The sequence below is a fragment of the Pagrus pagrus genome (genome assembly GCF_965226575.1).
Source record: "Pagrus pagrus genome assembly, chromosome: 17".
NCBI lineage: Eukaryota > Metazoa > Chordata > Actinopteri > Spariformes > Sparidae > Pagrus > Pagrus pagrus.
Genome location: NC_140201.1, coordinates 241,476 through 252,736, shown reverse-complemented (window position 1 = coordinate 252,736; position 11,261 = coordinate 241,476). Strand labels below are relative to the sequence as shown.

General features: G+C 45.9%; 2 protein-coding genes across 2 annotated transcripts; both read left to right on the top strand.

Annotated features, from left to right (window-relative positions):
- Positions 1–357: 357 nt before the first annotated feature.
- On the top strand, positions 358–6,799 carry cct3 (chaperonin containing TCP1, subunit 3 (gamma)). Its single transcript, XM_084379956.1, has 14 exons — positions 358–462; positions 1,521–1,582; positions 2,012–2,062; positions 2,335–2,397; positions 2,483–2,579; positions 2,692–2,809; positions 2,991–3,177; positions 3,260–3,409; positions 3,633–3,765; positions 3,867–3,948; positions 4,044–4,224; positions 5,239–5,484; positions 6,258–6,389; positions 6,481–6,799. Exons 1-14 carry the CDS (start codon positions 435–437, stop codon positions 6,571–6,573), a joined length of 1,623 nt encoding a protein of 540 aa, XP_084236082.1. The 5' UTR covers positions 358–434; the 3' UTR covers positions 6,574–6,799.
- A 446-nt stretch (positions 6,800–7,245) lies between these two features.
- glmp (glycosylated lysosomal membrane protein) lies at positions 7,246–11,133 on the top strand. Its single transcript, XM_084379960.1, has 7 exons — positions 7,246–7,368; positions 7,863–8,033; positions 8,239–8,337; positions 9,463–9,627; positions 9,730–9,948; positions 10,106–10,374; positions 10,483–11,133. Exons 1-7 carry the CDS (start codon positions 7,270–7,272, stop codon positions 10,655–10,657), a joined length of 1,197 nt encoding a protein of 398 aa, XP_084236086.1. The 5' UTR covers positions 7,246–7,269; the 3' UTR covers positions 10,658–11,133.
- Positions 11,134–11,261: the final 128 nt, after the last annotated feature.

Below are 11,261 nucleotides of genomic sequence, written 5' to 3'. Positions count from 1 at the left end.
CTGCGTACATCGCCTGCATGACAACTCCAATCTGAAAAATGGTGAAGTTTGTATTTATGAACAGTTACAAAGAGGCAGCAGGAGCTCAGTTTGTAGATGGTTTAGTTTAATATACTGTAAGTCCTCGTGACGACTTATATGGACACATTAACATAAGGTTTTATATAAATATATGAAATAATATTAAACTCTAGAATCCTGTAAAATCTAAATGAAGTCTGGTTGGTTTTCTCCATAAAAGGCTCATTTCCACTGATCACTTTGACTCTTTTATCTCATTGACTCAATTGGTTAAAGTCACTGTCCGTCACATTGATCCTCTCATCTGATTGGTCGGAGCGGTGGTTGTTTCCCCGCCCCTGCCGTTCCGCCCTCCTTCCTGCCGTTCCTCTCAGAAGCTTCCAGGCCGCCTCAGTCCGGGACGCTCTGTCAAAATGTTCGGCCAGCAGGTTTTAGTGCTCAGTAAGTACCAGAAAACACCTCAACTGCTGCTTTAACGCTTTTGCTACAACATCGCCGCTGTTTGTTACCGTCACTGTCTCCGGTTTGGAGCCGTTTACCGTCAGAACGGCCCGGCTGCGACACAAAGCGGAGACCGGTTACTAACCAGCGGCGGAGCATGTGCTTCCTCCCGTCTGTGTGCTAATATGCTAAACGTTAGCATTACTCACAACGAGCTAACAGCTAAATCCTACCAGTGTTAGCATCTTTAGCTTGTGTCGTATGTGTTTAGGGGCAAATGAGAGCATGTTAGGATGCTAGGCTAAGCTGTTTTAGCCTCGTCACTCAGCATGAAAATGTAACGTAGTTGGCTCGCTAGCAAGCTAAAAAGCTAACGCTTCTTTTTATGTCATCAGTCGTTTAGCGGCGAAGCTTCAGCGTCACTGCGCTGTTTGAATGCTACAGCAGCTAACCGCTCAGTGACTGGACAGTGTGCTGCCAATGCTAACATGCTAACGGTAGCTAACTGGTCAGAGGAGAGTTTTAATGCTCTTTTGTTAAGCAGCCACACCCTCACTGCTGATATCATGAATAACTGATCGGTATTGATGGAGTCAGTTATTGATTATGACGTCACGTTGAAACGTTAAATCCGGTCTTATTGTGTTGACGTGCTTCTTATGTTTGATTCTGACAGAAATATAAACTGCTCAGTGATTTTATCTACATTAGTGATAAACTGTCATCATTCATTTTATAATCAGTTGATCGTAAATAAAATGTCCAAAGTGACGACTTTAAAACTCAGTTGACTGAGAGAGGATATGGTTTTAATGTATTATTTTCACGATCAGGTGATTCAGTCTGTTATATTGATCAGATAATGATCAGTTTCACCTCCTCACTTTATTTATAACAAGATATTTGAATAATTTCACTTCATCAGTTTAATATTTTTGTGTCTTTGTTCTAAAGAAACAGTGAAACTGCAGACAACATCAGTGACGTGATGATCTCAGTAATGTAGATCTGAGTGTTTGTGTGTGTGATGCTTCATTAACATCCTGCTTTCTCTGCAGACCAGAACATAAAGAGAGAGTCCGGTCGTAAAGTCCAGACCGGAAACATCAATGCTGCAAAGGTCAGTTTCTATTGGACAGCAGAACACTTGTTCCCAACTTAAGGGTCGAGGCCCTGATCAGGGTCTCAGGGTCAGTCTCAGAGGGTCATACTGAACAGTCAGTCTCTGGCACACACACACACACACACACACACACACACACACACAGTTTGGTGTTTGGATCAGTGGTTAAATCTCATACTTTTGATTTAAACTGGTCAAACTGGCAGACGGACGAAACCAGTGACGAGGTGTCACAACGACACCACAGCAGCTCTGAAACACTTTATCAGGACAACATGGATTTAAAACCTCATCGTCTCATCCGGTGTCACAGTGTTGGTCTGTGTCTTGGTAGAAGCTGAGTGGTTGTGATGGTTTGTTGTTTATGGATGAGCTGTTTGTGTAAAGACTAACTGCTGTGTGTGTGTGTGTGTGTGTGTTTTTCAGACCATCGCAGATGTGATCCGGACCTGCCTCGGCCCGCGGGCCATGATGAAGGTGAGACACGTTAACAAACATGTCATTAAGACGTGAACGGTTCTGATGAGGGAGGAAACTGATATACTGAGTTCGTCACAGTTCAGTTCAAAACTACAGAATGTTTTGGTTGTTTCATCTTTAATGAGTCGATCAGATTATTGATTACAACATTTTTTCTGTGTCCACATTCTCAGAGCTGAAACTTCTGCTTAAAAAACACTAAAACAATGAATTAGTAAATATTGATTGATTTTCTGTCAATTGACGTGTGTGTGTGTGTGTGTGTGTAGATGTTGCTCGACCCTATGGGAGGGATCGTGATGACCAACGATGGAAACGCCATCCTCAGAGAGGTGAGCTCACCTGGCTGTAGATCAGACAGTCGGCTGGTTATTAATCTGTCCTTGTTACTAACGACCTGCATCTCCATGGTAACAGATCCAGGTCCAGCATCCTGCAGCCAAGTCCATGATCGAGATCAGCCGCACGCAGGATGAAGAGGTGGGAGACGGGACCACGTCTGTCATCATCCTGGGTGAGACTAAAAACACAATGATTATTAAAGTTGAGCTGAAAAACATGCAGGATGTTACTTGATTACATCATCACGTCAGTTCTGTTGATGTCATCATTATAAATGTGTGCAGCTGGAGAGATGCTGTCTGTGGCGGAGCAGTTTCTGGAGCAGCAGATGCATCCAACCATCATCATCAGTGCCTACAGACAGGCTCTGGAGGACATGCTGGAGACCCTGAAGGAGATCAGGTACACACACCAGCTTTTACTGTGAAAGGGCAGCCGGAAGGACTCCTGCTTGTCACTGTTGGCATTAGCTTTGGAGTGCTAACATGCTGTCTGGAAGCTGTCATTGATCGTGAGTTTATCTAAATGTTAAAGCTGATGATGCTGCGGTGATTTCCTGATTGGTTCTCGTCTGTCCCGTCAGCACCCCCGTTGACACGTCGGACCGCTCCATGATGCTGAAGATTGTCCACTCTGCCATCAACACCAAGGCTCTGAGCCGCTGGTCTGAGCTCGCCTGCAGCATTGCGCTGGACGCTGTCAAGACCGTCGAGCTGGACGACAACGGACGCAAAGAGATCGACATCAAGAAGTACGCCAAAGTGGAGAAGGTACCACTTCCTGTCTGACTATCTAACACTTCCTCTAACACTTCCCGTAACATTTCCTGTAATGGCTCTTGGATGCGTTCAGGTTCCAGGTGGGATCATTGAGGACTCGTGTGTCCTCAGAGGAGTGATGGTGAACAAAGACGTGACTCACCCGAGGATGAGACGGATGATCAAAGAGCCGCGCATCGTTCTGCTCGACTGTTCTCTGGAGTACAAGAAGGGGGAGAGCCAGGTAACACACACACACAGTGTGTACACACACACACACACACACACACACACACACACACACAGTGTGTACACACACACACACACAGTGTGTACACACACACACACACACACACACACACACAGGGCAATTCATCATGTTTCAGGGTGTGTACTGTGTGTGTGTGTGTGTGTGTGTGTGTGTGTGTACACACTGTGTGTGTGTGTGTGTGTGTGTGCGCGCGCAGACGGACATAGAGATCAGTAAGGAGGAGGACTTTGCGAGGATCCTGCAGATGGAGGAAGAATACATCCAGCAGATCTGTGAGGACATCATCCGCCTGAAACCAGACCTGCTGTTCACTGAGAAGGGCATCTCAGGTACACACACACACACACACACACACACACACACACACACACACACACACACACACACAGGAGCACAGTGTGATGTGATGCGTCATGCCTCTTTGTGTCAGATCTGGCTCAGCACTACCTCATGAAGGCCAACATCACCGCCATCCGCCGCGTGAGGAAGACTGACAACAACCGCATCGCCAGGTAATCTGCTCACCTCACAGTCTGCAGCCAATCAGCTCTCAGCAGACACATCTTTAACCTCTGTCTGTGTGTGTGTGTGTGTGTGTGTGTGTCAGGGCGTGCGGGGCTCGTATCGTCAGTCGGACCGACGAGCTGCGTGAGGAAGACATCGGGGCAGGGGCGGGGCTGTTTGAGGTGAAGAAGATCGGTGATGAGTACTTCACCTTCGTCACAGAGTGCAAAGACCCTAAAGCCTGCACCATCCTGCTGAGAGGAGCCAGCAAGGAGATCCTGGCTGTGAGGACACACACTGTCTGTCATGTGTATCACTGAGTCCCTGAGTCACTTCACTGAGTCACTTCACTGAGTCCCTGAGTCACTTCACTGAGTCCCTGAGTCACTTCACTGAGTCCCTGAGTCACTTCACTGAGTCCCTGAGTCACTTCACTGAGTCCCTGAGTCACTTCACTGAGTCACTGAGTCACTTCACTGAGTCACTTCACTGAGTCCCTGAGTCACTCCACTGAGTCACTGAGTCACTCCACTGAGTCACTGAGTCACTTCACTGAGTCACTTCACTGAGTCACTTCACTGAGTCACTTCACTGAGTCCCTGAGTCACTCCACTGAGTCACTGAGTCACTCCACTGAGTCACTGAGTCACTGAGTCACTCCACTGAGTCACTGAGTCACTCCACTGAGTCACTGAGTCACTTCACTGAGTCACTGAGTCACTTCACTGAGTCACTTCACTGAGTCCCTGAGTCACTTCACTGAGTCACTTCACTGAGTCACTTCACTGAGTCACTCCACTGAGTCACTCCACTGAGTCACTGAGTCACTTCACTGAGTCACTGAGTCACTTCACTGAGTCCCTGAGTCACTTCACTGAGTCACTGAGTCCCTGAGTCACTCCACTGAGTCACTCCACTGAGTCACTGAGTCCCTGAGTCACTCCACTGAGTCACTCCACTGAGTCACTGAGTCACTCCACTCTGTAAATACTTTGTACTTTAAATGAACTCTCTAAGAAGTACTGATGAGTCTCAGGTCACAGCATCAAGTGTCAGAATTGAACTCCATTAACAAATGTAGTAATTTTCAGAGTTGTTGAGTTAAAACAAACTTTATAAACTTTGTGAAACTCTGTCTCTGACTAATTCTTCATTATTTGGATCTTGTTGTAAATTCAGCAGATGTTCTACATGAACTTGTTTCAGTCTGTGTAAACACATGGTGTGTGTTGGGTTGTCAGTCAGAGGCAGATGAACATCAATTGTGATCATCTCTCTGTGTAACTGTGTGTGTTCAGGAGGTGGAGCGGAACCTGCAGGACGCCATGCAGGTGTGTCGTAACGTGCTGCTGGACCCTCTGCTGTTGCTCGGCGGCGGCGCCGTGGAGATGGCGGTGTCGAAGCGTCTGATGGAGCGTTCCCGCGCTTTAACGGGCATCGAACAGTGGCCATACCGCGCTGTGGCCCAGGCCCTCGAGGTCATCCCCCGAACTCTGATCCAGAACTGTGGAGCCTCCACCATCAGAGTGCTGACGTCACTGAGGGTACAGAACTTTATTCAAACTGTCCGTAACTTTATTAACAACATGACTGAGGGTACATACATAGACATACATAGACGCCTCACTGAGCGGGTTGGCCCGTTGCTGCGATAAGTCGACGTCGCTGCCATATTGGATGGAGCAGATCTGCCCCGTGAACTCATACAAGTCAACGAGTGAACTTTATAAAGCTCCTGCTGCAAAGTGCTGTAAGTTAATGTCTCATTTACACATTAAACACGTACAAATATATTCAGGAAACAGACAGGAACCAGAAACAACGTCTGTAACGTTCTCTGATGATTATAAACGTTAACTACTCTTTATATGTTCAGCAAACAGGTGGGCACCAAAACACCGGATGTATTTTTATGATGTTTTTATAAAATTATAAAAATACATCCGGTGGTTTGGTGTTTAATGTGTAAATGAGACATTAACTTACAGCACTTTGCAGCAGGAGCTTTATAAAGTTCACTCATTGACTTGTGTTAGTTCACGGGGCAGATCTGCTCCATCCAATATGGCGGTGGCGTCTATGGGTACAGAACTTTATTCAAACTGTAACTTTATTAACAACATCACTGAGGGAACAGAACTTTACTTAAACACCGTCCTTGACAGTGAAAACACAGCTGAGTGTAAATGGTGCTGACTCGGCTGCTACAGGTAGACTTCTGCTACAGAGGGTGTTTCTACTTTACTCACTTATTTGTTTCTGTTATTGATTCTGTATTGATGTATTATGTATTTTGTGTGTGTGTGTGTGTGTTCAGGCCAAACACACTCAGGACAACAGTGTGTGTTGGGGCGTAGACGGTGAGACCGGCACTCTGTCCGATATGTCTGTTCTGGGGATCTGGGAGCCGCTGGCTGTTAAAGCTCAGACCTACAAGACCGCCGTCGAGGTCGGACACCATCTGGTCACTGATTATTGATTACCGATAGCTTATCAATGCTCTTTGTAACACTTCCCTCTCTGTCTCTCTCTGTCGGCAGACAGCCATCTTGCTGCTGCGTATCGATGACATCGTCTCTGGTCACAAGAAGAAAGATAAAGACGGTCAGATGGGAGGACAGGGAGCCGAGTAGATCCACATTGATCCAGATCCACATCAGAGTCACTCCGACAGTCTGTGTGTGTGTGTGTGTCTGTCTGTCTGTCTGTCTGTCTGTGCGTGCGTGTGTGTGTGTGTGTCTGTCTGTCTGTCTGTCTGTCTGTCTGTCTGTGCGTGCGTGTGTGTGTGTGTGTGTGTGTGGGACCAGAAGACTCACTGAAACTTAATAAACCGTCAATAAAGTTAAAGTTCTGAACGTCTTCCTGCTCTCTGTTGTTCTTCTTTCAAAAAAGTTTTTTGTCACAAACCGATTGTTTCGAACCAGTTAGTGTCGGACACGCTCTCATGAACTCACTGCTGATCAATAAATGATTCAGTGAAGCTCTTAGAAAGAATCAATATGTAATCAATAATTCATATAGTATCATATAAACCAGCTGCTGATGTCACTACAGTGACTAATCAAACTAATCAAGTAAGAAATAAAATAACTGACAAACCTGCTGATTATACTGTGACGTCATTTAAAGAGGTCGCTGGGGAGATGACGTCACCTCAGCGCTGATTGGCTGGCTTTGTGGCTTCTGACAGTTTTTATCGCTCTTTGTTAAAATCACCGTTGTCAATAAAGCTCTTTTTAAATGTACATCATTTGGGCGGGGCCTGTCACGGTCAGCTGACGTGGAGCAGGAGGTCATGTGACCCGCGGAGCCGCGCAGTCACAACAAAGATGGCGGCGGTGCAGGAGCGGAACCGCGGGCTCGGCTGTGTGCTGTTGATTGTGTCGGTGTTCGCACTGAGTCACTGCGCGACGAGTTTCAGGCGACAGGTGAGCTCACCTGAGACATGTTCATGTTCATATTTAATGTTAATGAGACGACGACAGGAAACAGGAAGTGAAAGTGCTCCATCGTCACAGCTCGGACACAAAGAGTTCATGTGAACATCTTTTTGTCCTGATGTGACAAAGTTTATTTAAAAAGTTTATATAGGTTTATTACTTCAGTCAGCTGATGGTTATAATAGCTAGTGAAAGATAATCAAAGTTACAAAAAATGTTGTTTGTCTCATCAGAGCTACATTTAATTTATTTCTCAGCAGGACGTAAAGAATTAAATCACCTCAGCTGTGAACGTCTCATTGACTTTAATAAAACTATGAATTGATTTAAAATGGTTTACTCTGTGTGTGTGAGTGTGTGTGTGTGTGTGTGTGTGTGTGTGTTACAGTGGGTTGATATTTGTGTGTAAACATGGTTCTTTAGTTTGGTTCTGGTCTCTGATCACTGCTTATTGGACATCTGTTTCTTCTTCTCTCCTTCAGTTGTCGGTAGAGTTGAACCCTGGCTCCTCCTCCTCCTCGCCACCTCCTGGTGGCGACCTGCTGCACATAAGAGCCGTGGGAAACAACGACACGCTTCACTTCCTGTTCTGCAGCTTGGGGGCACCGACGCTGCTGCTCGTCCACACCAACACTTCTTCTTCTACTGTCCAGGTCTGATCGAACATCACAGAAGTGGTTAAAATGTCTTCAGATCTGTGCTGGTCCTCCTGTTGTCTGTTAGTATGAAGTGACAGCGTGGTGTTTACAGACCCACGAGCCAATCATCAACAAGGAGCCTCCACCTGTTTAATGTCCTGTAGTCTCTGATTGGTCACACCTGTCCTGAGCACCTGATGTTCTTGTGTATGTCTTTCAGGTGAACTGGAATCAGTTTCTAGATGGGAACCACAGTGGCGGCCTGAAGGTGGAGCCAGAGAGCAGCATTGTGTACAGCACTGCCATCGTCTTCAGCCGGGTCAGAACTTAAATCAGTCTGTCCGCCTTAAATCAGTCTGTATGCCTAAATCAGTCTATCCCCCTAAATCAGTCTGTCCGCCTTAAATCAGTCTGTATGCCTAAATCAGTCTGTCCGCCTTAAATCAGTCTGTATGCCTAAATCAGTCTGTCCGCCATAAATCAGTCTGTATGCCTTAAATCAGTCTGTATGCATAAATCAGTCTGTCTGCCTTAAATCAGTCTGTATGCCTAAATCAGTCTGTCCGCCTTAAATCAGTCTGTATGCATAAATCAGTCTGTCTGCCTTAAATCAGTCTGTATGCCTAAATCAGTCTGTATGCCTAAATCAGTCTGTATGCCTTAAATCAGTCTGTATGCCTAAATCAGTCTGTCTGCCTAAATCAGTCTGTATGCCTTAAATCAGTCTGTCTACCTTAAATCAGTCCGTATGCCTAAATCAGTCTGTCTGCCTTAAATCAGTCTATATGCCTAAATCAGTCTGTCTGCCTTAAATCAGTCTGTATGCCTAAATCAGTCTGTCTGCCTAAATCAGTCTGTATGCCTTAAATCAGTCTGTCTACCTTAAATCAGTCCGTATGCCTAAATCACTCTGTATGCCTAAATCAGTCTGTATGCCTTAAATCAGTCTGTATGCCTAAATCAGTCTGTCTGCCTTAAATCAGTCTATATGCCTAAATCAGTCTGTATGCCTAAATCAGTCTGTCTGCCTTAAATCAGTCTGTATGCCTAAATCAGTCTGTCTGCCTTAAATCAGTCTGTATGCCTAAATCAGTCTGTCTGCCTTAAATCAGTCTGTATGCCTAAATCAGTCTGTCTGCCTTAAATCAGTCTATATGCCTAAATCAGTCTGTCTGCCTTAAATCAGTCTGTCTGCCTTAAATCAGTCTGTATGCCTAAATCAGTCTGTATGCCTTAAATCAGTCTGTATGCCTTAAATCAGTCTGTATGCCTAAATCAGTCTGTCAACTTTAGTAACTGACAATTTTGTGTAACTGTGGTTCTCTGATGCAGAGTTCAGGAGCTGCTGTGTTTGTGTTCTTTTAAGGAGGTTCTCTCTGGTTCTAACACAACGTTCCTGTTAGAACCTGTAGAACATGTTGATTTAATGAGTTTTGTGTCTCAGCTGTTGGAGTACGATGACAGTAATGACACAGCCGACCCGACCTCTGACCTCTTCCCTCCGTACCAGCTGGACGAATTCACCTGGTCTCGTCTCAACCTATCAGGAGCCAACGCTCTGCTCTGTGGAGCCGCCGCCTCCTTCACCAACGGATCGCTCTGCCTGCAGGTCAGTCATTATCGTGTGATTATGTCATCAGCAGACGTCCAATAACTGTTCAGTAACTTCGATCAATGAATTCAATAATTATTAAATGTCTATTTTTTTCAGTTGTCAGTGTTTGATGAGGAGGGGCGTGGTCAGTCATGGCCCCGCCTCCTCCACACAGCTAACTCCTCACAGCTGGGGGTGTGGCTTGACGGTGTGTCACCACGGGCAACTCATTCCAGGTTCCTATTGGAGCTGCAGGCAGTGGGTGGAGCTTATCCTCTGAGCAGAGTGGAGGTTCATCGATCGATCGACGACGAGTTCACGCCATCAATATTCCAGGTGATTGATAACTGAGCCAACAGGAAGTTAAACTGATCAATACGACTGATTGTCCTCTTCATCATCTGACATTGATGATGATGATGACGACATCATTGCTGCTCGCTGTCTGTCAGGCTGCTGTCTTATGAGAATGTCTTGACCTCTGACCTCTCAGGTGTCTCGCTGGGTTCCGTCGGCGAACAGCAGCTCTGATGTTCTGGGGTTCCTTCAGTGGAAGCCGGTTGCGTACCGTCAGCCTCATCCAGCTCTGGAGGACGCCACGCCGTGCCGTCACTCTGAGCCACGGCCTCAGAGCGGCGAGGCTACGGCAGCGACGTCCCGTCTCATCAGTGCGTTCTACACAGAACCAGAAACATTCGGCCTGAACGTGAGCTTCGGGCTGGCAGGAGACCCGTTCTACAACAGCACAAAGTTCCTCAGCTGGTCTGTCCTGTTTCACCATTTAGTCTGAAGGTTCTATTGAGACCGTTTATTTTATTCTGAAGGTTCTAATAAGAACATTAACTAACTCTTCTTCATGTGTTCCGGCAGGACGGTGCTGCTGGGCTCCGGTTCTCCTCCCGTCGACTCGTTCTCTCCACTGGTTCTCAGCATGATGGCGGTCGGCCTCGGGACTCCCATGATCCTCCTGCTGCTGGGCGGAGTCTGCGTCTGCGTACGTAAGAGGGCAGCCGCCATGGCCGCGGCCTACGAGCCAATCAACTGATGGCGAGGAGGAGTTTGTTTTTAAAGACTGAAATGACATGACATGTTGACATGAGGGAGACTTTTAGAACTTTTATTTTTAAAAACGTTTTTTTTTTTAAATTAAAATGATTCGAAAAAATCTGATAATTTATAATTAATGAGCGATGATGATTCAGCATTAATCTGCATTTTGTTTACGTTAAACAACACGTTGGTGCGTCTCTAAATATCACAAATATAAAGCTTCGTATTTTAAACAGGACCTGAGTCGACCAATCAGGAGCTCCAGTTTCCTGCTGTGTGGTTGATTAAAGGTGGAGGGATGTTGTTTGTCTGGTGGACAGCAGGTGGCAGCGACACACAGATGTAAACAGGCTGCGTTCATGTTCAAACACATTGGTGAATGTTTTCTGCTGAAACTTTTATTTCGAAAGTTTGATCATTTGTGTTTTTACGAGTTTGTAAAGTTTCACTTTAATAAAAATATCAAACATGTTTATTGATGAAGTAATCAGATTACTTCAGGTCCAGTTTGTACAGTAGTTTGACTTCATGAGTTTTTGTCATGTTTAATGTTTGAGGGGGGGGTCACAGACCGGTTTGAACAGGTTCACCTGGTTACC

What these genes read in the sequence shown, in the direction of transcription:
- cct3 (XM_084379956.1), top strand. Translation starts at nt 435, where the DNA reads ATGTTCGGCCAGCAGGTTTTAGTGCTCA. An exon ending in CACGTCTGTCATCATCCTGG is followed by an intron (nt 2,580 to 2,691) that starts GTGAGACTAAAA and finishes AAATGTGTGCAG; the next exon opens with CTGGAGAGATGCTGTCTGTG. An exon ending in GACAACAACCGCATCGCCAG is followed by an intron (nt 3,949 to 4,043) that starts GTAATCTGCTCA and finishes TGTGTGTGTCAG; the next exon opens with GGCGTGCGGGGCTCGTATCG.
- glmp (XM_084379960.1), top strand. Translation starts at nt 7,270, where the DNA reads ATGGCGGCGGTGCAGGAGCGGAACCGCGGGCTCGGCTGTGTGCTGTTG. An exon ending in CTGCCATCGTCTTCAGCCGG is followed by an intron (nt 8,338 to 9,462) that starts GTCAGAACTTAA and finishes TTTGTGTCTCAG; the next exon opens with CTGTTGGAGTACGATGACAG. An exon ending in AGCACAAAGTTCCTCAGCTG is followed by an intron (nt 10,375 to 10,482) that starts GTCTGTCCTGTT and finishes GTGTTCCGGCAG; the next exon opens with GACGGTGCTGCTGGGCTCCG.